This window comes from Phocoena sinus, chromosome 14, assembly GCF_008692025.1.
Source record: "Phocoena sinus isolate mPhoSin1 chromosome 14, mPhoSin1.pri, whole genome shotgun sequence".
Classification (NCBI taxonomy): Eukaryota; Metazoa; Chordata; class Mammalia; order Artiodactyla; family Phocoenidae; genus Phocoena; species Phocoena sinus.
The window spans coordinates 64029757-64055940 of NC_045776.1; the positions used below are offsets into that span (position 1 = coordinate 64029757).

Sequence of the window (26184 nt, forward strand, 5' to 3'; positions counted from 1 at the left end):
CAGCACTCAGAGGATGCACCAGCCAAACCAAACACCACCTGGGCCTTGAAATCCTGCCAACCCCATCCCCAAAGCCACAGGAACAGTGTGGGCCCGGAGCTGGGATAGTGGTCCCTGAGCCCTCCTATCCGCGCAGCTGCACTGAGTTCTTGGGCCGAGGAAACTGAGGCATATGTGCTTCTGGCCTCCTCCAGGCCTTCAGGCCTCGCCTCGTTCCTCCTCACTGGGCTGAGTTACAGTCCCAGCTGTGAGACTGGGAAGACCACCGTCTGAGTCAGGGCCGCGGTTGCTATTTCTGTCCGTGAGAAATTTTCTCTGGTACCTCCACTTGGGAGGCGGCCTGGGAGGAAGAGAAACGTGTCGAGACTCCTTTAAAGGGCACGCGGGGGCGCGCTCGGCCTTTTGTTTGGGCGGCAGCGGCGCGCGCGTCAGCGTCAACGCCCGCGCCTGCGCACTGAGTGCGGCCTGGTCGTCGTCTGCTGCGGCGGTGGAGAAGCCCGGCGGCGGCGCAAGCACCTGGCCCGGCTCGGCCAGCCCTTCGCCTCCGGCTTCGGCTTCCCTAGGCTCGGCGCGCCCCGGCCCCGCCTCAGCCCTCCTGACCCTCGCAGCCCGATCGTGGCCGCCCGACTCTGCCGCCGCAATGATGATGATGGCGCTGAGCAAGACCTTCGGGCAGAAGCCTGTCAAGTTCCAGCTAGAAGACGACGGCGAGTTCTACATGATCGGCTCTGAGGTAGCCCAAGGCGCGTCCTCTCTCTCTCCGGGCCCCGGGCCGGCCTGGTCCCCGCGGGAGCCTCGGGGCGGGTCTGCGCGCCGGGAACGCGCGTCTCCATTCATCGCGGCGGACGGGCGGGCGCGCGCGTGCGCGGCCGGCCAGTGGGGCGTGGTCTGTCTGTGCCTGGGGGCGCGGTTTGACCGGGGCGTGGTTGAGCAGGCCCCAGCCCCGCGCTCGGTTCACCCACCGGTGTTGCGGAGTCGCGGACTCCCCCGGCTGCCAGGGCTGCGGCGTCCCGGGGCCACGGGGCCACGGGACCACGCTGAGTTCCACTGCTCCAGCCGGACACATAGAAACGGGGTGTTATCTCTTGCGACACGTGGGGGGAGATGTTGTACCCCTCACGCGCACCCGTCCCACACTGCTGGAGCTGGGATCCTGAAATCGTATGTTCGAAACACGGGGCTTGGTGAGGGCTCACTCCCTTCGTGTTCGTGAACTTTGAGGTGGGCGGGGAGTTGATCTGACCTTTGATTAGCAGTGAGGAAACAGGTTGGGAGGAGGATACTTGCTTTTGGATGGCTAAGGCCGCAACCCCCGAGTTAGATCTATCAGCAATTCGGAAGCGCTTGACACTTCGGATATCTTGAACTAACTCCGAGTTAGTACAGGGGAAAGAGCCTTATGCTTTAATCCTTAACTGAAAGTGACTTTTCAGCACTTTGTTGAATCATGTGGATGACTGACTTTAGGAGAACCCTACAACTGGTTCTTCACTGGTAGTTTATACCAAGTATATTAAGTTTTTCCAGATTGCCTCAAACTAGGCTTTTTGGCAGTCCCAGGTCTGTGTGTGTACATGCACATACACATATATTTTTCAATTATGGATATGCAATTTAGATGTGCAAACACCAAGCAGTAGTGTCTTCCTCATGTAATGAGCTAAGTGCAGATCCTGGAGAGTTAAAGCAGTTACAAATGCCAGCGGTTGCTTCTCCTTGTAGCAGTTTTCAGTATTAGACATTTCATTCCCTTTTTTTTTTCTTTTTTTCCCCCACAGTGTTTTTTTTCCATCACAATTGAACATAGTGTGAATGAATTAAGCCTCATGATGGTCACACTGAGGCTTCCAGGACTCCCTGTGATTCCTGACTTGTCTGAGTTGTATTGAGTTATGAGACCAGTGTTTTCAGTAGCATCAGAACCTGAGTGATTCCTTTTTTCACCAGTTTTTGTAAAACACGAGGGGCAGGATGCAACACGTTTTTCATGTCATCACAAAAATACTCTTCAAAGCTAGCTGTGCTGAGGAGAGGAGCCAGTGCCTGCCATCTGCCATAGCTCAGAATGGTCCTCATTGGCCGGTGGGCACAAAGGCAGTGGAGGAGTTTCAGTTTGTGATGACGGACAGGTTGTTTAAAGAAACCTTTACCTGGGACTTCCCTGGTGGCGCTGTGGTTAAGAATCCGCCTGCCAGTGCGGGGGACATGGGTTTGAGCCCTGGTCCGGGAATATCCCACATGCTGCGGAGCAACTAAGCCCGTGAGCCACAACTACTGAGCCTGCGATCTAGAGCCTGCGAGCCACAATTACCGAGCTCATGTGCTGCAAATACTGAAGCCCACGCGCCTAGAGCCTGTGCTCTGCAACAAGAGAAGCCACCGCAATGAGAAGTCCATGCACCACAACGAAGAGTAGGCCCTGCTCACTGCCACTAGAGAAAGCCTGCACGTAGCAGCGAAGACCCAGTGCAGCCCAAAATAAATTATTAGTTAATTTAAGAAAAAAAAAAGAAAGAAAGAAACCTTTACCTGATCTAACGGGCAGGAAGAGCAGTCAGTTTAGCATTGACCCTGAGTCGGTGGTACTTTTGAAAATCAAGGTGGAGCCCACAGCCAGGTGGGCAGAATGTCAGGAGGCCTGGTTCCAGCTCTGCCTGTGTGTCACTTTTCTCATGTATGTAATGAGATGCTTAGACTAGATGGTCTCTAAGATCTTCCCCTTAGCACATTTTAGATTCTAGACAGCTAACTGCAGTCTTCTCTTTCAGCCCTGTTGAGTGAGAACGTTTGTCCTGAGATGCAGTATATAGAGACCACATGGGAGAAGGGAGAGGCAGTTTGCTTTCTGGGGCCTGGCTTAACAATCATCAGGCCTTGGGAGGCCTGGGAAGGGTTCAAGGTCAGAGTGCTGTCTACTGATAAGCAGCAGCTCCTCTGACAGCATTGGGTGGATGACCCCCAGGCCCCTTGCCCTTGGCAAACAGGCACCATATTCAGAGAGGTGGGCCCGCCAGAGCAGCACCCTCAGCGCCCCCACACACTTGGGTGTAGCAGCCTTGGGAGGGCATCCACAGGTGCAGTGAGCGTGTCACCCTTCTCCTGCCATCTGCAGGCAGCCGTTGTCACCACGCCAGAGTCACTGCTGAGAGGATCCTAGGAAATCCCCATAACCACACCTTGGTTTTCCATTTGGGAAACCTGGGTCCAGAGGTGGCAAAGGCTGGTTCAGGGAAAACCCAGGAAGGCAGGCCTGGTCTCCTAAGTTCTGAAGGGGCCTTGGGAAGGGCCTAGGAGTGTGGGAGGTCTGCAGGACCTGCAAAGTAGTAGTGGGGGCATTATAGTCAGTGTCTTTTCAAAAACCTGATGGAAACTATGTGTTTACCCTTGGACGGTAACCACACTCAAGCCAAATATCTCGCATGGGTCTGTGCCTGCCGTGGGGAGCACCAGTGACCCTGTGGCCACTTTCTCTTGCACTGTTCGGCAGCCCTGGTTGGGCATCATGTAAATCTTTGATTCATGAAAAATGGAGAAACTTTTAAAAAATAAATATACTATAATGGGGTAGGTAAGTGGGAAAGTAGTAGAAGTGGTCCTTCGTGGGTGAACCTCACAGCTGATGAACATCTGACAGGGAAGCAGGGAGACCCAGAAAAGGGAAGTGATGCCTGGTCACAGGTGGAGCCAGCACCCAGTCCACCTGCTGTCCCTGGCCATGTGACTCAAGTGTTCGTTTTTGAAAAGTCAGTGAAACAATGGAGTTTCTTTATAAAAACTTTAGGACTAGATTTCTTTTCATCAAGTAAGTCGTACTTCCGAGTATTTGGTACAGGCAAACTGAAGCTATTGTTTGGGGCAGTAATGATTTATATAGCAATCTGAGGATTGCTGGTAAGTGCATTTTAAACTCTTTGGAAAATTCCTTTGGTATTTCTGGTTTGAGTTTTGTTACTAAACAAAGCAACAAAGGCCATGGGGGAAATTATCCTGCATCTGTCTAAAATTAAAAGACCTTTTTGGTCTTTATTACATCGTAAAAATATCAAAGTCTTAAGATAAAAGAAAGTCAGAGAGGCCTTGCATTTCTGGAAAGTGCCAGAGATCCTTAGTCCAAAATCAGAATCACATCGAGCTGCTTAGTGAGCTCGGGGGGCCTGCCTCCCCAGTGTCTGGTCAGGCCTTTCTGAATTTGGTCCTGTCGTCAGGATGCAGATGTTATTACCCCTACCAGAGGAACAGATGTAGGCCAGATACGAACTGCTGTTGAACCCCTGATGTCAGCAGAATGTATTTTTACTGCTGCTGGAAGCCTGGCGCCTGGAGGCCTGGGGGCCAAGTCGAGGTGTGTTTGTCTGTCACTCATCCAGCAGAGCCTCTGAGCCAGGGCCCTCCCCTTCCTCGAGGAGCTGCGACCCTCATAATGAGCCTTCTCGCTTTACTCATAGGTGGGAAACTACCTCCGTATGTTCCGAGGTTCTCTGTACAAGAGATACCCCTCGCTCTGGAGGCGACTAGCCACTGTGGAAGAGAGGAAGAAAATAGTTGCATCGTCACATGGTAAAAAAACAAAACCTAACACTAAGGGTGCGTCTTCACGAGGGTTTGTAAACCTGTTTCAAAACCACTCGCTTTTGTCATGAAGATAAAACGTTTTCACTCCGGAGCGTCTTCACGGCAGCCCTGACCTTAGGGTGGCGGAGTGTCCTGGGGGCCCCCTGGAGCCGGTGGTCCTCCGTCAGGGTCGGTCAGGGTCGGTCAGGGTCAGGTGTTGGCAGCGGGCGGTGGGTGGAGGGGGCGGGGCCAGGGCGGAGAGGGTGTTGTGAAGACCGCTGGTCTGAAAACGTTTTAGGAATGCTGTGATGCTCTACCATCTGCCGCCGGCGTGTTGCCATCGTCACCCTCCATGCGCCCGGGCGGCGGGGGGCCGCCCCAGCCCCCTCTCCCCTCGGGCTTTCACCGCTTCGCTTCCCAGCGCACATCCATCGTGTGGCACTTGGTTCTGGCAGTCGGTCCGCTGGCGCTCGTGTGCATGTCCCGCTTGGGGCTGTGGGGCGCTGCCACCCGACCCGGGAGGGCGGGCAGAGGGTGCTCCTCACCTCTGAGCTGGGGAGAGGCCCTGTGCCTCTGGGCTTGGTCGAAGCTGCCTTCTCTTTGGCAGGGCTGCCTGGCGGAGCTGGCCCGGGCCTCGTGTGTGTGTGTGAGCCTGCGTGCGTGCGCGTCGCCCGTTTGCGTGCGTGTGCCCGTTTGCGTGCGTGTGCCTGCATCCCTGCGTGTGTGCATGTGCGCTTTACAGTCTGTCCCGTGCCGGTATGTCTGTAGGCCCTGCGTTGGTCTCGTCTAACATGTTCTTTTAATGCAGGAGCCGGAGCTGCTTTTCTATGCGCTGCTGTAACTTTTTCACTCCCTCCCGCGCTTTCCAAAGCCTCCCTGGTCCTCCCTCCGCCCCAGTGGAGCTCCAGTCACTAACCAGTGCGTCCCCAGCTGCGCTTGCCCCTTGGAAGCCTTGGCGACTCTTTGGCTTGGCCTCGTGCTCGGGAGACTCTTTCCTGTAACCATCTGTCTCTCCACCAGGCTTCCTAGGCGAGCTGTGTTCTAACTGCCTAGAACTCCCTGCTCCCGGGCAGCTCGCATCCACTGGCGCTGGGCCAGGAATTCCTGTTTGGTGTACAGCAGCTCTTTCCAACTCTCTGGGCTCTTGTTTTAAAAGAAAAATGTTTCTCATCCCTCATTTCATCTCCACCTTGCTTCGTGTCGTGGACTGCAGCGGTGTCAGACCTCTTCCCACTGGCGGTGTCACTCTGGAGCCTTCCTTTCCCCGAGAGGCCCTGTGGGCTGAGCTGCCCATGGGCGTCCTCTGTGCCTGGAGCCAGTGCTCCTCCCGGGACACGTTTAGTCCCACCGTCCCATCCAGGGAGTGCTGACCCGGGAGGGCCTCTAGAGAAAGCCAGGGTCCAGACCGCCCCTTTGGAAGAGGCCAGCATTGGGCAGTAGTGAGGTTGACACCCGCTTTCCCACCTCCTGCATGTGAGGACCTCAGTGCGCTGCATCTCCTGGCTGCTGCTGCTCACTGCCCTCCCGCAGGGTGACCGCAGCCGCATCTCTGGTTGCAGATCATGGATACACGACCCTGGCCACCAGCGTAACTCTGTTAAAAGCCTCCGAGGTGGAAGAGATTCTGGATGGCAACGATGAGAAGTACAAGGCCGTATCCATCAGCACGGAACCCCCCACCTACCTCAGGTACTGTACCCCTGTGCTTGGCTCGCTCTCAGGACACCCACGGATATTTTTCTCATGCCCTGGAGCCAAAATACTTTTCAGCAGTTTACCCACTGTGTTTACAGATCGTCTTAGCCAGGCTTCGAAGTTTTTTCTGACTTTGGAATTTCTAAGAAACATAAGTCAAGTCTTGGGTTCTGGAGAGTCATTAAGAATGCTTTGAAAGTGGGATTCACTAATCTGTCAGAACAATTAGCGTCCCAGATCAACTCACAAAAAAAACAAACAATAGATTTGAACGTATCAACGTAGATCCTTTGAAAGAGCATTTACATTAACAGTTAAACGGAAGAAATTGGGAAGTTGCTACCTTGTAGAGTTTGTTCATTTAGATTTATAAGAAAAACTTGGATACCCCAAGTATTTCTCTATTTTACGTAGACAAATAGGTAAAGTGTGATCCACACTGAAGCATAGGAGTAAACAAACACGGAATGATGTTTGTTCTTGGGTGTGATTTTAAAAATGCAGAATAAAAAAATAACTAGCAACATAAAGAACCGGGGAGGGCGTCATGGAGTGGGCACACTCACGCCCACCATGGCGGCTCTGCCTCAGGCATTGTGGCCCCAAAGTTTTTTGTTGGTCTCTGATCTATTAATTCCACCCCTGGGAATTTGTCCCAGGGAAATAATTTATACCGTAAACAAAAACCATTATAGGTACAGAGATGCTATTATTGGTGGCATGTGAATTATAAAGGGAACTAGGGAGCCCCTTGAGTGTCCTGCCTCAGGGAAAGGCTGTGTGAGCGAAGATGCAGACACCCAAATAGTCTGGGGTTACACGATGTGTTGTGGGTAAGTAGACCCTGCAGCAACCCGAAACCTGTCTCACATGAGCGAGACGTGCAGAATACCTGCGTGACGCTTTCAGCTTTCAAGAAAACATGCGTTTAGGTGCATGAGATGGCGGGAGCACTAAGGCGGGGGGGGCAGGCCATTGTTTCAAGTGATGCGGTTACGGAAAATCATGAAGGTGACATGGTACAGAGGTTGGGGATGGAAAGGTGAGTTACGTACAGTTGCTGCCCTCACGTTGTTCCCAGGTTACTAGGGACACGGCCCGAGGGTGATGAAGGGGCTCGCAGAGCAAGGTGGGAGCCCACCCACTCCTGTCGGTCAGCTTTTGGTACTTTCCTAGTAGTAAAAGCAACTTGTAATTTGGAGAGAAGAGTGAGCTCTTTTGGGACATGGGTTCCTTGGATTACTTTGAGCATCATTTTCTAGAGAGTATTTACCAATGTGTCTTCTCACTTCTACTGGTCTGAAGGCCCAGAGGCCAGAGCCGTTGCCTAGTCTGTCTCAGCCTGGACTGCATGTCTAAAATAACAGTCTGAGTCTCTGGCTGCTTCAAACCTCCAGCGACTCACAGCCACCTGCTGAGTGCATCCGTTTCCTGCAGAGCACGCCAGCCCCTGTAATCAGGACCCTCTCTGTGTCTCCAGCCCTGCTGCCCTCTGTGTTCTTCCTGAAATGCTCTCCTCTCCTCCACCCATGAACCGTGACTCAGCATTTAAGCCTTTGTTCCAGGGCTGCTCTACTGGGCAGCCTTCTTGTACAGTCCCCCTCCTGGCAGAAGGGACTGTGCTTCGTGCGGCTATAGCACGTTGGGTCCAGCATGTAGCATGTTTGGTCATGGCTGAGGCACTGGGCTGGGGCGCCTCTGCACCTCCCCTAACCCAGGAGCAGGGTGCTGGTGGGAGCCTAGGGAATAGACACCCGCGGAGTCTGGTGGTGCACAGAGGTCCCCACTGGGACCTGGGGCCCCAGCAGGGGCGCAGTGGGCATCCATTGACCACGACCTGATGCCTGGTGGGCAGTTTCGGGCTCGTAGACTGAGCGGAGGTATTTCCATGTCTCCCAGGGAACAGAAGGCTAAGAGGAACAGCCAGTGGGTACCCACCCTGCCCAACAGCTCCCACCACCTGGACGCCGTGCCCTGCTCCACCACCATCAACAGGAACCGCATGGGCCGGGACAAGAAGAGGACGTTCCCGCTATGGTGAGTGGGCCTCGCTCTCTGACTCCACCGAGGTCCTCCAGCATGTTTTAGTTTCCTCCTCCCCAGAAAAACGCTCTGCTTTGACCTCCTGTCCCAGAAACTCTGCACTGCTCATCCTTGGGGCTGGTCTCCCTCAGCATCCAGCATGACTGGCCTCTGCGTGGTCCAGCCTGGCTCTGCCTGCGCTCACCCCCAGCTCCTCAGGTAACGTTCCTGGGTGCAGTCCCTGGACCTTTACTCTGCCATCCACATGACTCGATGCTTAGTTGCCCGTGGTGCCAGAACAGAACGCCACAAACTGGGTGGCTTGAAGCAACACAAGTTTATTCTCACACAGTTCCAGAGGCAGGGAGTTTCACTGGGCCGGAATCAAGGTGTTGCCAGGCCCTGCTCCCTCCAGGGTCCCTTCCAGCTGCTGGCAGCTGCCACGTTCCTTGGCTCGTGGCAGCATCACTCCAGTCTCTTCCTCCCTGGTCACATGGCCTCCTCTGTGTGTGTGAAATCTCCCTCTCTTTCTCTGTCACTCTCTCTTTTTTTTTTCTGGCCATGCCGCGTGGCTTGCAGGATCTCAGTTCCCTGACCAGGGATTGAACCTGGGCCACCGCAGTGAAAACCTGGAATCCTAACCACTAGGCCACCAGGGAACTCCCTTTCCCTCTCTTTCTTGTGAGGACACTTGTGATGTAATTTAGGGCCCACTTGGACAAGGCTCCCTCTCCTTTTTTGCTCTGTAAGGTGACAGTCACAGGTTCCAAGACTTAGGACATAGATGTCTCTGGGGGGCCATTTTTCAAGCTCCTGCCCACTAAGCTGTCCTCTGAATGCCGCCCCAGCCACCTCCAGCACAGGCTGCCTGCAGGCTTCTCTAGCCCAGGACACAGCAATCCCGTCCTTCCTGTGCTTGGGCCACAATCCTGGAACCCTTCCTCCTTCTCACAGCATAGAGCCAGTCTCCACAAATTCTACTTGCTCAGCTCTCCAAGTGTCCAGAATCCGAGCACCCTTGGCCAGCTCCCCACTGGGCGTGTGCCCCTTCACCCAGGGCAGGTCCTCTAGATGCCCCGTCACACCAGCATCCACGTGACAGAGTCCTGGTGGTGGCTGCCGCTCTCTGGCCCCGGCTCCTGCTGCCCTTCACCTCAGGCACAGTGGCCTCCTCAGTGCTCTTCAGCTGCCCAGGCACTCCTGCCCTCGCAAATCCCTCACTTCCTGCCAGCATCTGCAGGCTCATCCCTTTCTCCCTCCTCCTTCCCTCCTCCCCCTTCCTTCTTCTCCCTCCCCATCTCTGTTTGAATGTCACTTCTCAGAGTGGTCCTCCCCTTTTAGAATGGCCACTCTGTCCTAGAGCATTCGTGTCTGGGCAGGGAGAGGGGGGTGTTTTCCTCATTTGTTTGTTTATTTGTCATCTGTGCCCCCAGCTCTCTGAGAACAGTTCTCAACCCTCGGTATTCCACCCTTGGGTTTCCTGCGCCCACCCTCACCCCGTATCTTCCCGCTTCGTCTTCCTGAAATGCAGGTGTAAGCACAGAACTGCCTTGCTCTCAGTCTTCCTGGGGCTCCCTCGGGGTCGAGGCTGGAGATGGAGAACTGTGGGCACTTGGACCCCTGTGGCTTCCCAGCATCCTCCCACTGCTCCCCCGCCCCATCTGCACCCCTCCTTCCCTCAGCAGCTCTTGACTCTCCTGCTCCTCGGCCTTTGCTCAAGGGCTTCCACTTTTGGGAGTACCCTTCCTTTCCTACAGTTTCCTGGGAAAGTCCTACCTGCTTTGGGGCTTAAATCTCCCTTACTTCGGACATCTCCATCTTGTCCTGCTGCCCAAGTCAGCATCTCCCCTCCCATCCCACGTGTCCATTAGCGTGGACCCCTGCTGGCACTGTCTCTGCCGACTCAGCCCATAGTGGACAAGTCCCTGTAAGAAGCAGGGTTTCCCCTCTGGTTAGGTCACAGTGACCAGTGGTGCAGAGAGGGAGGCCCTGGGTGCAGGGACCTCAGCCCCCCTTGCTGAGCATGCTGCTGCCTCCCTTCCAGCTTTGACGACCACGACCCAGCTGTGATCCATGAGAATGCGTCCCAGCCTGAGGTGCTGGTTCCCATCCGACTGGACATGGAGATAGACGGGCAGAAGCTGCGGGACGCCTTTACCTGGAACATGAACGGTATGTGGTGGCCAACCCACCGTCTTGCACACAGTCTTGTTTCCTGCCTGCTGCCCGTCAGGGGGACCCTGGACTCTGATTGTGACATTCAGAGCACTGTGGAGTAGATTTGGAGGGTGTGGGCTTTGGGTTCAAATCCTGGAATGCAAACCTGGTTCATTGTTTGAAAATCAGTCAGTGTGATCCATCATATTAACAGACTAGAAAAGATAAATAAATCCCTTGATTATATCAATTGATACAAAAAAAGCATTTAACAAAATCCAGCACTTGTTCTTGATAAAAACTCAAGAAATTGGGAATAGACGACATAGTGCTGGAAGTACTAGCCAGTGTAATAAGGCAGGAAAATGATATAAAAAACATACGCTTCAGAAAGGAAGAAATAAAACTGTCTTTATTTGTAGATGGCATGATTATCTACATAGAAAATCTCAAGAGACCTACCAAAAAAACCTGCTAGAACTAATAACCGAGTCTTAGCAAAGTCACAAGACCCAAAATAAACATGCAAAAGTCAATTGTATTTCTATACATTATACACTGTCAGTGAACACGTGGACACTCAAATGTCCAGTATAAAAATATGTTATTATTTAGAGTTACTCAGTTAAGAAAAAAGGTGTAAATCTTACAAACATATAGTTTGTTTCAGGAAACATTTTGTATGCTGAAAACTATAAAGCACTGATGGAAGTAATTAAAGGAGATCTGAATAAATGGACAGACAACTATGTTCATGGATCAGAAGAGTCAAGATGTTAATTCTCCCTAAAATAATATGCAAGTTTATTTTTTTTCATTTTTATTGGAGTATAATTGCTTTACAATGGTGTGTTAGTTTCTGCTTTATAACAAAGTGAATCAGTTATACATATACATGTATTTCCATATCTCTTCCCTTTTAATATGCAAGTTTATAAGCAATTTCTTTGAAAATCCCAGCAAGACATTTTGTAGATTTAGACAAAATTATTCTAAAATTTCAATGGAAAGGCAAAGGAACTAGAGTAGCTAAAGCAATTTTGGAAAAGAAGAAAGTAGGAGGAATGAGTCTTCCTAATCCCAAGACTTGGTGTGGAGCTGCAGTAATCAAGGCAGCATCTGAATCTACAACGATCATAGACTAAAAAAGTTAATTTTTAAAATCATCTGCACAATATACTCATAGGATGCTTGGCCTGAGCACCTTAGCTTCCTGCTGCTTCTCCAAAACTGGATGTATGCGTTATCAATAGTAGGCTGGCTGAGTGTTCAGGTCTGGCACAATGGTGCTGTGAGGAGGGTTGGTCTCTAGCTCTTCTTCTGGGCTAGTGAAATAGTGGGGTCAGTTGTCTGTTAAACAGACCTCATTCTATTTATTTAGTTAGTTATTTCTTTCTTTTCTTCCTTCCTCCCTTCCTCCCTTCCTTCCTTCTTTGTTGCGTGCGGGCTTTCTCTAGTTGCAGTGAGCGGGGGCTACTCTTCATTGCAGTGTGTGGGCTTCTCATTGTGGTGGCTTCTCATTACAGAGCATGGGCTCTAGGCATGTGGGCTTCAGTAGTTGTGGCACACAGGCTCAGTAGTTTTGGCTCACGGGCTCTAGAGCTTAGGCTCAGTAGTTGTGGCGCACGGGCTTAGTTGCTCTGCCGCATGTGGGATCTTCCCGGACCAGGGCTCAAACCTGTGTCCTCTGCATTGGCAGGCAGATTCTTAGCCACTGCACCATCAGGGAAGTCCCAGCAGACCCCGTTCTTGAAGATGGAATCATGCCGAGTGCTTGTGAGGGAATTCATTCTTTTTATATATATATATATATATATAAATTTATTTATTTTACTTATTTTTATTTTTGGCTGCATTGGGTCTTCATTGTTGCGTGCAGGCTTTCTCTAGTTGCAGAGAGCGGGGTCTACTCTTCGTTGCAGTGCACAGGCTTTTCATTGCAGTGGCTTATCTTGTTGCGGAGCACGGGCTCTAGGCGTGTGGGCCTCAGTAGTTGTAGCATGCAGCCTCAGTAATTGTGGCTTGCGGGCTCTAGAGCGCAGGCTCAGTAGTTGTGGCGCAAGGCTTAGTTGCTCCACGGCACGTGGGATCCTCCCGGACCAGGGCTTGAACCTGTGTCCCCTGCATTGGCAGGTGGATTCTTAAACCACTGCGCCACCAGGGAAACCCGGGAATTCACTCTTTGCTTTCCCTTCTCTGTGGCTCATCCCAGTTTGGCACGTGGTCATTGAAGTTTGGGTTATGAGAAAGGGCAGGTCTGGGGAAAACAGTTGACTGCACAGGACCTTGCTGTAGTCCGGCCAGTAGTGGACAGTCCCCATGAAGCTCACCCCTGAGGCCTGGATCTCCTGGATCCAGGATCCGTACCCACCCCCATGCTGTCGCCTTGTTGAGTGCGTGTGCTGCCCACAGAGTCAGAAACTCAGTGGGGGGTTGTAAAAAGCCACACGCAGCCCCAGGTGATCTCTGAGGGATTTCCACTGTGGAGGAAGTGGTGGATAGACATGCACCTGCTCCGTCTTCCAGTGGATGCTGGCTTCCAAGTGGCTTGTCTGGAAGGAACCTGTGTTAGCTCGGGCCGCGGTGACAAAGTCCCACAGCCTGGGGGGCATAACAGCAGGTTTTATCTCCTCCCAGTTCTGGAGGCTAGAAGTCCGAGTCAGGGTGTTGGCAACGTTGGTTTCCTCTGAGGCCATCTTCGCCCTGTGTCTCCACGTGGGCTTCCCTGGTTGCCTGGGTTGGAAGAGGGGAGGAAGTGGCACGTCAGCTCTGAAGTGCCTTTGCGTCCCCCCTCCCCAGACGGCTCACTGGTTAGAACTAACAGAGCCGTGCAGTCCTAAGCCCGGGAGCGGGGAGCCTGGGGTTGGGGAGCACATAGGGTCTTGACCACCTCCAGAGGTGTAGGGGGGGTGGTGTGTATGGATTGAGGGCCAGAAGCGGGGTGTTCGTCTTGTGCTTCCTCTCCTTACCGTGTCTGGGAGGATCCATCGTCCTCATCTTTATGCTCATCTTCATCCAGGTGGGTTGGCAGAGGAGGACAGGCTGGGGGAGGTCAGGGCTGAGCACGGTGACATTAAGTCCTGCAGTCCACCAGCAGTCCATACCTCTCACCTCATTTCAGAGAAGCTGATGACCCCTGAGATGTTTTCAGAAATTCTCTGTGATGACCTGGATTTGAACCCACTGACGTTTGTACCAGCCATCGCCTCCGCCATCAGACAGCAGATCGAGTCCTACCCCACAGACAGCATCCTAGAGGACCAGTCAGACCAGCGTGTCATTATCAAGGTAGGCAGCTCCCTGCCCTGCACCAGAGTCTTCCTTGTACTGGTGGGGGTCATGGGGTGCTGAAGCTACGTGGAGGCTTCAACAGAAGCCTGTCTGGGATTCATGCTGTGGGACAGGGCTTCTGGAAAGCTGTCTTTCAGGCAGCTTATCCCAGGAAAGGTGTGGGCTGACTTCTGAGTAAGGTATCACATTCTGGGCACATTTGGGGTGCTGCTGTGGCCTTGCCAGAGCCTGGGTGGTACAAAGGAGGTTGTGCCAGCTGACAGGTAGAGCAGGGAAGGCTACAGTAAGATGAGCACACTGCCACACTCTTTCTGTGGGCAGGCTGCGCCAAGCACACCCCATACTGTCTCAGTAACCCCCACCATCCTGGGGGAAGATGCTGTGTTACAAGTGAAGAGGTGGGGCCACCTACCCCCAACTGCCCTGCTGAGAAGTGGTAGAGCTGGGGTTTGGGCCCAGGCCTGCCTGCTGCAGAGCCTGCTTGGTATGAAGCAATATCTCATTGTGGTTTTGATTTGCATTTTCCTGGTTTTTTTTTGTTTTACGGTACACGGGCCTACGCGGGCCTCTCACTGTTGCAGCCTCTCCCGTTGCGGAGCACAGGCTCCGGACGCGCAGGCTCAGTGGCCATGGCTCACGGGCCGAGCCGCTCCGCGGCATGTGGGATCTTCCCGGACCAGGGCACAAACCCCTGTCCCCTGCATCCGCAGGTGGACTCTCAACCACTGCGCCACCAGGGAAGCCCATTTCCCTGTTGATTAGTGACCTTGAATATCTTTTCATGTGTTTATTGGCCATTTGTTTATCCTCTAAGGCTGCTTAAGTCCTTTGTGTTTTTGCATCAGGTTTTTGTTGTTAAGCTTTAGCAGTTCCCTGGGTCTTCTAGATAGCAATCCCTTTAAAGATAAAGTGATTTGCAAATATTTTCTTCTATTTTGTGGGTTGCCTTCTTATGTTGTTGATAGTGCCCTTTGATGCATAGAATTTTTTTATTTTGGTAAAGTCCAGTTTGTCTATTTTTTCATTTATTGCATATGCCGTTGGTGGCATATCCGAGAAATCATTGCCAAATCCAATGTCATAAAGCTTTCACTCTGTGTTCTTCTAAGAGTTTTATAGATTTAGCTCTTACATTTATATGTTCCATCCATTTTGAGTTAATTTTTGCATATGGTGTTAGGTAAGGGTCCAGCTTCGTTTTTTTGGCATATGTATACCCTGTTTTCCCAAAACCATTTGTTGAAAAGACTATCCTTTCCTCATTGAATGGTCTTGTCAATTTTGTTGAAAATCATTTGACCACATATTTGAGGGTTTATTTATGGGCTGTCCCACTGGTCTATTGTCTGTTTTTATGTCGGTACCACACTGTTTTGATTATTGTAGCTTTGCAGTAAGTTTAGAAATTAGGAAGTGTGAGTCTTCCAGTTTTGTTCTTTTTCATCATTGTTTTTGGCTGGACATCCTTTGTCCTTAGATTCCATATGAATTTTTTTTTCCTTGGCCGAACTGTGTGCATGTGGGATCTTAGTTCCCCAACCATAGATCGAACCCAGGCCCCCTGCAGTGGAAGCACAGAGTGTTAACCACTGATCTGCCAGGGAAGTCCCTCCATATGAGTTTTAAAATAGATTTTTTTCTCTTTCTGCAAAAATATTGTTGGGATTTTTTTTTTTTTTTTTTTTTTTTTTTTTTTTGGCAGTACATGGGCCTCCCACTATTGTGGCCTCTCCCGTTGCGGAGCACAGGCTCCGGACGCACAAGCTCAGTGGCCATGGCTCACGGTCCTAGCCACTCCATGGCACACGGGATCCTCCTGGACCGGGCACAAACCCGTGTCCCCTGCATCGGCAGGTGGACTCTCAACCACTGCGCCACCAGGGAAGCCCCGATCATATGGATTTTGTCCTTCATTCTGTTCAAGTGGTTTATTGCATTGATCGGTTTTCTTATTGAGCCATCCCTGCATTGCCATAATAGATTCCACTTTTTATAATTGATTTATGTTGTTGTATCATTTATAATGGTGTGTAATTCTTCTAATGTGCTGTTGAATTCAGTTTTGCTAGTATTTTGTTGAATTTATTTTTTTTAATTTATTTTTGGCTGCATTGGGTCTTCCTTGCTGCGTGTGGGCTTTCTCTAGTAGCAGCGAGTGGGGGCTACTTTTCATTGCGGTGTGCGGGCTTCTCATTGTGGTGGCTTCTCTTTGTTGCAGAGCATAGGCTCTGGGTTCACGGGCTTCAGTAGTTGTGGCTCTTGGGCTCTAGAGCACAGGCTCAGTAGTTGTGGCGCATGGGCTTAGTCGCTCTGCGGCATGTGGGATCTTCCCGGACCTGGGCTCGAACCCATGTCTCTTGCATTGGCAGGTGGATTCTTAACCACTGCGCCACCAGGGAAGTCTGTTGAGGATTTTCATATCAATGTTCGTAAGAAGTATTGGTCTATAGCTTTCCTTTCTTGTAGTATCTTTGCCTGGCTTTGGTATCAAGGCAATGAGTTATGAAGTGTTCCTTGCTCTTCAGTTTTTTGGCAGGATTTTTTTTTTTTAACATCTTTATTGGAGCATAATTGCTTTACAATGGTGTGTTAGTTTCTGCTTTATAACGAAGTGAATAAGCTATACATATACATATACATATATCCCCATATCTCCTCCCTCTTGCATCTCCTTCCCACCCCTCTGGATGGTTACAAAGCAATGAGCTGATCTCCCTGTGCTATGCGGCTGCTTCCCACTAGCTATCTATTTTACATGTGATAGTATTTATAAGTCCGTGCCACTCTCTCACTTCGTCCCAGCTTACCCTTCCCCCTCAAGTCCATCCTGTTTTTGGCAGGATTTGATAAGAATTGGTATTAGTTCTTCTTTAAATGTTTGGTAGGATTCACCAGTAAAGCCATCTGGTCCAGGGCTTTTCTTTGTAGGGAGGTTTTTAATTACTGATTCAACCTCCTTGCTAGTTAATTTCTTTTAAAAGAAATATGAATTTATTTTTCTTAACCTGCTTCAGTTTCTCATTATGGCCAACTAGCAGAAAAAGGGCACGGGTGAGAAAGAAAGGGGATGTCCTGGGAGAGAAGCGGTGGGGATGTGTGGGGTGCAGCTGTGGGACCAACACCTGTGTTCCTGTGCGCAGCCTGTGGCCCCTGGAGGGTGGTCCCTACTCCACTCTGTGCTGCATCTTTGTCCTGTAACCATGGTGGGGACGTGGACTTGCAGAGTTGGCTACACCCAACTGCATGGTTCCAAATAGGTGGGATCAGCCACAGGGAGGGTCCTTGTGAGTCTGACAGCTGGCTTCTCTGACATTTTATTGTAACTGAGTGTCATCTTTTTATTATCCTGATGGAGCTTGTGGGCAGCCATACAGAAAGCTGTCAGGCAGTTGAAAATCCACCTGGGACCGTCACCTGCTCCCTGATCAGAGGCTTTCTTGGTGACTACACAGCTCTCAGCCGTGGGGTCCGTTCAGGCCCTCACACCCACCTATAATCCCCACCCATGGGATGGTGTTGGCTGGTAGGCTGCTGGGGGACCATCCCCAGGTCAGGGTCCTGCCTGGTTGGGGTCGTGAGGGCCTGCCAGCATTGGGGCCGGACACAGCTGGTCAGGGAAGGCCTGCTGCCGGGGAGGCAGAGCCTCGTGGGCACTGTGACCTTGGGGGAGCGTGCCACCTGGTAGGCGAGCACTCTGATGGCCACATCCAGGGTTTCCCATGTGTCACAGACTCCAGAGGAGCCGGGTGCTTCTGGGACACAGTGAAGGATGACATCTGAACAATGTCTCCTCACAGAGCAGCGCCTTAGCTCAGGGCGGCCGCTCACAGGTGCTCCCGGAGCGGTGGAATGAAAGCCTAGGCTGGCACCGCGACGAGGACACCTGGCCCTCCAGGGCCGTGGGGCTCAGTGCAGCTGAGGGTGGAGCTGTCAGACTCTGGGGGGCTGGGGGGCCCTTTCTGGGGGAGGGAATGGCATGTGGGTGATACAGGTTGAAGCTGGGGAGCCTGCTCGGGGGGCCTGGCCCCACAGTCCAGCCGCCCCTCACCACCCACCACCCCCCTGACGGCTCCCAGTCCCCACTCTGTGAGCTTCCTGTATCCTCTGTGGAGGCCTCAGGCCCTGCTCTGCCCAGACCCTCCCCCGGGAGCCCCACCCTGCTCTCTCTCAGCTTGTCCAGTTCTTCCTAAAATGCCCCCTCCACCGGGCGGCCTTCCTGCCCGTTAGTCAGCTAACGGCTGACTGCACTTTCTGCCCCTCCCCCTCTTCCCCTCAGCACCTACACCTCTGATGTCCCCTCATTCACGTAATTAACCCCGCACTGGATGTCAACCCATGAAGATGACTCTGCGTCTGTTTTTCCCACTGTGTGTCCCCTGTGCGCCTCCTGGGTCGGCAGGAGTATGTATTTCTCAATAAACGATCGCGTTGATGAGCAGTCCGCGCAGTGCACAAACAGGCACCGGTCTGCGTGGCACCCCTGATGGCCAGGCCGAGTGGTGCGCGGGGCGGTGTGGTCCCGTGTGACGTGTCCATGGGCTGCCTGCTGCTGCTTTGCTTTCTGGTCCTGTCGTGCCGACGTGGCTCACCAGACACGTGGTTCCTGCTGGGAAGGGCCGGCTCTTCCGATTCTCACCCGCAGACCTGCTTGGTCGCCCAGCAAGGGCGCGGTTTGGAGGCGGGAGTGGCGGGGCCTCGGCTGCAGAGTGGAGTGCCGTGCAGGGGGCCCAGACGTGCAGGACTTCACGCACAGGTCAGGTGGTAGGGCCTCACATTTCTCTGAAGGCATGGACGAGTCCCGATCCGAATCTTAAAAGCCCAGCTGAGCACCTGGGGACAGTAGCATGAAGGGGCAGGTGCACCGTGGCCTGCTTGGCTGGTAGAGGGCTGGACAGCAGGGGCAGGGGTCTCCACACGATGCCCAGTGAATGCTGCCAGACCCCGAGTTGTCCTTCCTGTGAGTCTCTGATGCCCAGTTTCAGAGCAGGCCCAGGTCATCTGTGGGGTGAAAAGTCAGGGTGGGGAGCTCCTGGGGCACAGGCTGTGGCTGCAGGTGGCACGTCTCACAGATGCCTCTGGGGAGCGAGGCGCAGGAACCAGCATGGCCTCCGCTCCCGCCGCCCCCCACCCCCACACGCCCAGGCCCTGACTGTGCCATGCGGGCTGTGGGTCTGTGAGTGCACATAGCAGATGATTTCAGAGCGGGGCATGTTCCGTGAAGAGACAGAGTAGGGGGGTAGATGCTGGCTTAGGTGAGGGCTTGGGGATAGTATCTGATGAGTGACCAGTGTTTATCACGTTGTAAAGGTCCAGAGCAGTGCGGTAGAAGGGCAGAGAAGAGGGTACCAGCCAGTGCAGGGAGCGAGGGGGGTGGGAACAGGGGCAAGGCGGGACTCAGGTGCCCGGGGCCCTCCCTAGAGGGTGACAGTGCTGGGCCCTTAACCACAGTCTCTCTGGCCGCCCAGGAGGTCTGTGGGGTCAGCCCCGTTTGCGGATGGGGAGTTGCAGCCAGAGGGATAAGGGCAGCCGTCCCACTTCCTCATGGGCCTGGAGGGGGGATGCAGTTCTGCCTGCTCTGACTCCTGTTCCTGGTTCTGGCCCAGCTGAACATCCACGTGGGAAACATCTCCCTGGTGGACCAGTTTGAGTGGGACATGTCAGAGAAGGAGAACTCGCCGGAGAAGTTTGCCCTGAAGCTGTGCTCCGAGCTGGGGCTGGGCGGGGAGTTCGTCACCACCATCGCGTACAGCATCCGGGGACAGCTGAGCTGGCATCAGAAGACCTACGCCTTCAGGTAGGTCTTGGACAGGGGCCTCCTCCTCCTCCTGCAGACCATTCTGGGGACAAGGCTTCCCCCTGTGTGTGGTGACGCCTTTGGGACTTTCTGGAGCCTCACGATGCCGTCTGGCCGACAGCAGCTTTGCGGGCTCAACGGCCTCTGTTGGCTCCTCCCATCCCGCATCACAGAGGAGGCTCTAAGGAGGTGGCGGGTCTGCCCCTCTGTCCTCACCCACTCTGCCGCCAACAGCCCCTGCCGCCCTCACATGCCACCTCCTCCCTGCACTCACCCAGACCCTTCCTCGGTCGGGGTCGTCTGATGGACTGGCACTGAATCTCAAACAAGGCCTACTCCATGCTGCCTTCCCTGGAGGGGAGTCAAGAGGCTGCTTGTTCAGTCAGAGAGCAGGTGGTGGGCACCCCTGCCGGCTGGACCCGTACTGGGTGCCGGTGTGGAAGAGGGAGTAGCGTTCAGGCTGCTGGGGACGGGGGGCGGGGGGGTAGGGAGTGTAAATGTAGCATTTGGTCCAGTGTCATGGGTGCTGGTGGGGGTGGACCGGGGGACGGGGCTCCTCATGACACAGATGTGGCCTTCCTGTTCCTGGTGGCCCTGCCGTGTGGGCCTGGCCGGGGCAGGAGTCGGCGAGCGTTAACCACATAGCAGAGCTCGCCCACCAACAGGACTGTTCATCACATCCAGCCCTGTTCCCTGAGCTCCTTTTCCTCTGCGGGATGGGGTGCCAGCGGGGGCGGCGCTGAGTATCTCTGCATCAAAATAGGATGTTAGGATTTATTCTGCTCGTCAAGCTGTCACCGTCCACATTTGGAGGCCATTACTGAGGGACCACCCCTTAAGGTGGTGCAGAGGAGCAAAGATGAAGAGCCTTGCAGAGACGGAACAGCTAAGGGAGCACATGAGTCTGTTTGTGTCTCAGCTGGTTCCCCCAGAAATCCCAGGAGGTAGCCTTCTCAGTTTTCCTGTAGCTCTGAGCAAGAGAGAAGGAATGACCAACACCCGCAGGGCCTCAGGCCCTGGGCGTCCCGGCTGACATAACATACGTGGCCTCCCATGACCTCCAGCAGCCCCGCTAACTGGGGATCCTGCTCCACAGATGTGGGTACAGGCCCACACTCCACATTCCATGGGAGGTCTGCTCACGGTGTCGCGGTATGTGTCCACTGACGGCATGCAAGCTGAGGCCGACCGGCCTGGGGCCAGTCTGGGGTGGCCTTGCTTCCTAGAGTCGACCCTGAGGTCCTGGGAGTCCCTCATCCCCAAATGCTGAGTCAGAGCCCACATCTCACTGGTGTGCAGCAGGGGGACTTGGAGGGTGTCCACACATGAGGCCGCATCCCTCCTGCTCTGATTGCCAGGGCTCCGGGCTGTCGGCAGTGCGACCTGCAGCTCCAGAGCAGGCCCCCGGGGGCCCCGGGGGTGCAGGTCAGGACTTGAATGGAGTGCTCCCATTTCAGCAGCTAGTTAACACGTTCCGTTGTGTGGGTGGGAATGACTCTGGTACTGAGGATGCAGCTTTCAAATCCTCAGGATCAAAGGCAGGGCCGCCCCACTGGGGACTGTGGTAAGCATGCCCCCTCCACAGCAGCCTGGCCCAGCCAGCTGGGTGGGTGCGGCCTGCCTGGTGGTCTGGAGGCGGCCACAGGCCTCCTTTGGCATCAGGAGGGCTGCTGCACTTCCCCAGCCGACCAGGCTTCGTGGGCTCGCGTGTGCTGGGTCTGGGCTGGGCAGCGGGGTGCTCGGAGAGCTGGCAGGACAGGAAGGGGAGCGCGGGGTCAGGCTTTATCATCCAGGGGCAGGACTGCGGCTAGCAGGGGGCCTGGAACTTTGTCTCCTGACCCCACCCCGCGTTCTCCCCGTGCGCTCCCCACACCTCGGGAGCTCCCCGGGAGACCAGTAGCAGCCTTTCCCTGCTGTCCAGCCTCTGCCTGGGGAAGGGAGAGGGGCTCGCTGCATCTCCAGGGCCAGGGCCTACCTGGCCCACGGAGAGCTGGACTGGGAGCCCCAGCCTGGTTTCTGCTACGCGAAGCTTGGCAGCTGCTGAGTCGCATGACTCCTCAAGGGGACTTTAAGCTCTGGGCCCCGTCACCCCTGTTGGAAGCTCTCTGGATTCCTGTGAGCCAGTGCTGGCTGTCTCCGCCAGACTGAGCCCAGCCTGGTGTCTGGCCGCGGTGCCCTCCTCTGCGACAGTGGAGCAGGCTAGTCACAGGCTAGTGAGCTGGGGCACCAGTGCGGAGAACAGGCAGCGGGCCGGGCAAGCCTGATGTGGGCAGAGGCAGGCAGTGAGCATGAGGGGGACGCGGGCGTGTGGCTGCTAGAGGATAGAGCTGAACCAGAGGGACATACAGATGTCCTGGAGCCAGCGGAATGGAGACAAGAGACAGTGACGAGGGGGCAGGGCTCCCCAGGGGAGGGCTGGGCAGAGGGTGTGAGGGTGTCAGACGGTCACCAAGACTATGAGGGGGGTGGCATCCTGCAGAGTTCCTCTACCTCCTCCGGGCCGGCCCTCCGCCCTGGCTGGGGACACAGGGGAGAACCAGTGCGCTGTCCAGCAGAGGAGGTGCGAGTGCCTGGCCACCGAGGCCAGATGGTGTGGGCCAGGGAGGAGGCAGCGGGGGGCCAGGGCAGGAGAGGCTGGAGGAAGCTGGGGACAGGCAAAGGGTCAGAGAACCTGGCAGCTGTGCCCGGTGGGGGACAGAGGCATTGTCACTGGAACAGCCTCAGGGTTGGGAGGCACCAGGGTCGTTGTGGACTGGCTGACCAGAGCCACCAGAAGAGGTGGCACACACCGCGACACCCTGCGCTGGCCCCGTGGCCGGGCTGGCCGGCTTGTTTTCGTTCACCACCTAGAGTGTTGACTCAGTGAGTTTTTGTGTGTTTGCACAGTTCCACAGTCCTGGGCAACCGCTGATCTACTTCCCGCCTGTAGATATGCCTGTTCTGAATACTTAACGTAAATAGAATCATATAACATATGGTTTTTTGTGGCCAGCTTCTTAGCATAATGTTTTCAGGGTTCGTCCATGTGGAGCCTGTATCAGGACTTCATTCCTTTTTGTGGCTGAATAATATTCCATCATATAGACAGACCATACTTTATTTATCCAGTCATCAGTTGATGGTCATTTGGGTTTTGTTAACTTTGGGCTGTTAAGAGCAGTGCTACCGTGAACATTTGTGCACAAGGTTTTGTTTGAACACCTATTCTCAGTTCTCTTGGGTATGTACCTAGGGGTGGAATTGCTGAGTCACGTGGTAGCTCTGTTTAGCGTTTGGAGGAACCACTAGACTTGTTTTCAAAGCAGCTGCGCGGTTTTACATTCTCTCCAGCAGAGTATGGGCTCCAGTTTCTCCACATCCTCGCCAGCCTTTGTTATCTGACTTTGATCCTAGCCACCCTAGTGGCATCTCCGTGTGGTTTGATTTGCATTTCCCAATGGCTGATGGTGTTGATCATATTTTCATGTGCTGTTGGACGTGTGTATATCTTCTTTAGACAAAAGGTTATTCAAGTCCTTTGTGTTTTAATTGGGTTATTTGGTGTTTTATTATTTAGTTGTAAGAGTTCATTATATATCCTAGCTACAGGTCCCTTATCACATACATGATTTGCAAATATTCTCTCCCTTTTTGTGGGTTTATGTTTCACTTTCGTGACAGTGTCATTTCAGGCACAAAAGTTAAAATTCTTTTTTTTTTGATGTGGACCATTGTTTTAACGTCTTTATTGAATTCGTTACAATATTGCTTCTGTTTTGTTTTGGTTTTTTGGCGAGAGGCATGTGGGATTTTAGCTCCCCGACCAGGGATTGAACCTGTACCCACTGCATTGGAAGGCAAAGTCTTAGCCACTGGATCACCAGGGAAGTCCCACAAAAGTTTTAAGTTTTGATGATGTCCAGTTTATCTATTTCTTCTTTTGTTGCTTGTGCTTCTGGTGTCATACCTAAGAAACAGTGGCCTGATCCAGGCTCCTGTCCCAGCACCATTTGTTGGAAAGACTGCTCTGTCCCCGTTGAGTGGGTTTGGCCTCTTATCCAAAGTTAGTTGATCATAAACAGGAGGGCAACGTCGAGTTTTGCCCCCTCCTCCCAGCTGAGGAGCTGTGGGCAGGTTGCTCACCATCGCAGCCTTGTTCTCCTCTACCAAGTGGGCACAGTCATGCTTCTCAGCTGGCCTGTTGTACCTCATGAAGTCATAAAAGTGAGGTCACATCGAAGATGAACGTCCAGGTCCTCTGCCTCCTCAGCCATGGCCTCCCTGCCTGGACACCACAGGTCGTGGGAACATCAGGGTCCCAGGTGGCCTTGAGGCCCGGGAAGCACAATCCCCTCAGAGGGGATTCTGAGGGCTTCAGGGCGGCTCTGCCCGCACGTCTCCTGCAAAACCTATGGGGCCTGCTGGCTCTAGGCCCATCCTTCCGTGCCTGGTTCAAGTAGTTCTTATTTTAGAACAAACCCACTGGGGTGGAATCTTCCCAGAGCCACAGGGAGGTAAACACAGGGGCCTCCAGGACCCACGCTCCAGCTCTTGTTTAAGAGGAAAACATGTTTGGCTCCCCTCCGCGTGGGCTTGGCGACTTTCATGTTTCCCCTTCCTGAGAAAGGCAGCTGGGAGCCCTCGAGGTGAGGAATGATGTTTGGGTCTTTGGCCGGCTGGTTTTGGGATTGCCAAACCGCCACCCGGCTGGGGAGCAGCTGTCAGGAGCAGCCGAGGAGGGGCGGCCCAGCCACAGGCCTCTGAGTCACCAGCACCAGCTCCAGCTCCGGGCCTCATGGGCATGGACCCCATGGGCCAAGCTGTGGCAGCAAGAGGCGAGCACCACTTCTGCAGGGGAGCAGGGCAGCCCTGGGCTGTGCCTCGTGCGCCTGCGGTCCCTGAGACTCCAGGCCGAGGAGCAGCATGAGGGGGATGGGCGGGGGCTCTGCAGTCACGCTGGGCAGCCCCTCGGTACGGGCTCTGGGGGCTGTGGGAGTGGCACCCGGCCCTCACATAGTGGATGTACATTGGATGTTTAGTAATAGTGATCCTCTGAAAGCCCTCACAGCAAGGACATTGTCCCCATTTTCGAGATGAGGTGTTTAGACCAAGGCCAGGGGCCCGTTTTCTTCTGTGCCATCATCCACCAGGCACCTCCCTGGGGCCCCCCTGCTCTCCCTCCTCCAGAGCTGACTCTACAGGGCTCCGGGTAGATGGGGGCAGGGCTCGGGCTGTGCTGAGGCTCACCGGGCAGCCTGGGCTTGGCCCTTCTGGCAAAGGCGGCAGCTCGGTCAGGCACCCCCAGCCTTGGTGGCCTTGCTGAGGCTGACCCCCCCGCCCAACCGCTGAGTCCACTTAGCCAGAGGCTATGCAGATGGCCCTCAGCTGGAGTCGGAGACGTTTCTGAGGGACCCCAAGGTGGAGAAGTCAGGGGTCGTGGGTTCTGGGCCCTGTGACAGGCTGAGGAGCTGTGTGTGGGACCATCAGGGGCAGTGGCCTTCAGTGAGCGTCATCTGGACTCCTGGGTGGACTCCTTTGGTTTCCTTTTTTGTGGACGCTGAGCGAGGTGGACGGCCCTCCCCCTCCCCACAGGTGCAGTGGGAACAGCTGGCCCTGCAACGCTGTCCTATGGACCCTTCCCCAGCATGCAGACCTGGAGTCGCTGTCGTGGTGTCCACTGGGCCACAGCACCCCCACCGCCCTGTTGGGGGCCAGGCACAGACACCAGGCTCCAGCGTTCCAGCTGCCCGTGGGGCGTGGACAGAGCTTTCTGGGGCCTCTCCGGCTGCTGCTCTGTGAACTGTCTACTTCCTCCTGTCTTCCACAGTGAGAACCCCCTGCCCACGGTGGAGATTGCCATCCGGAACACAGGCGACGCTGATCAGTGGTGCCCGCTGCTGGAGACCCTAACAGACGCCGAGATGGAGAAGAAGATCCGCGACCAGGACAGGAACACAAGGTGCCTCCCCAGCCCCATTTTCAGGCAGGACAGGACCGTCCCCTTTCCCAAGACCCAGCAGGCCCCTGGATGATGAGTCCCAGTCTAGTCCTGCAGGGGACAAGAGTAGCCCTTGGGTCGGTCTGACCACAGCCTAGACCAGGTTTTGGGACCCCTGGCGAGGTGGGTGGGACAGTGGGCAGCTTCAGCGCCCCAAGTAGCAGGCCAAGGCTGAGGGAGGGGCTGGGGATCCCACCTACCACACCCTGTCTCTGCCTCTTCCCCTGGCTGCCCTAGAGATCCCTGGTGGAGGGGCAGCTGCCCAGGGTCACCGCCCTCTCCCCTCCTGCAGGCGGATGAGGCGTCTGGCCAACACTGCCCCGGCCTGGTAACCACCCAGTGGTGCTTGGCTCCCACGGAGCATCTGGAAGATTGGACCGTCTCCCCTCCATCTTCTGGCAAGGAGGGGGCAGCCTGGCCATCCTGAGGAGCATGGGGCAGGGGCCTCCTGGTCATCCACCCCAGGGTACACATTCCTTTTGCTGAGCTCCAGTCCCTACCGCCCGTCTCTGGTCAGGAAGAAGCCTCATTTTGGGTTGTGTTTTGTTTTTGTATAGGAGCCCCAGGCAGGGCAAGCAACATTTTTTAAATAAAAGGCGACAGGTCCTGTTTCGTTTCTTCAAAGTGGTGGCATAAAAACAAGAATGGGGGAGAGCACATGTGTTCAGGACATGTGGTCGAGGCTGCGGGCAGGACC

General features: G+C 54.4%; 1 protein-coding gene across 2 annotated transcripts; it reads left to right on the plus strand.

The window, feature by feature from the left end:
- The first annotated feature begins 1 nt into the window (after position 1).
- Positions 2 to 26111, plus strand: SMARCB1 (SWI/SNF related, matrix associated, actin dependent regulator of chromatin, subfamily b, member 1). Of its 2 annotated transcripts, none has more exons than XM_032602415.1 (9): positions 2 to 733; positions 4446 to 4584; positions 6111 to 6240; positions 8146 to 8283; positions 10313 to 10440; positions 13547 to 13713; positions 19320 to 19510; positions 25317 to 25448; positions 25780 to 26111. In XM_032602415.1, exons 1-9 carry the CDS (start codon positions 641 to 643, stop codon positions 25817 to 25819), a joined length of 1158 nt encoding a protein of 385 aa, XP_032458306.1. In that variant the 5' UTR covers positions 2 to 640; the 3' UTR covers positions 25820 to 26111. The 2 variants fall into 2 exon arrangements, with proteins under 2 accessions (XP_032458306.1, XP_032458307.1); XM_032602416.1 differs by having other exon boundaries at positions 3 to 733; positions 4446 to 4557.
- Positions 26112 to 26184: the final 73 nt, after the last annotated feature.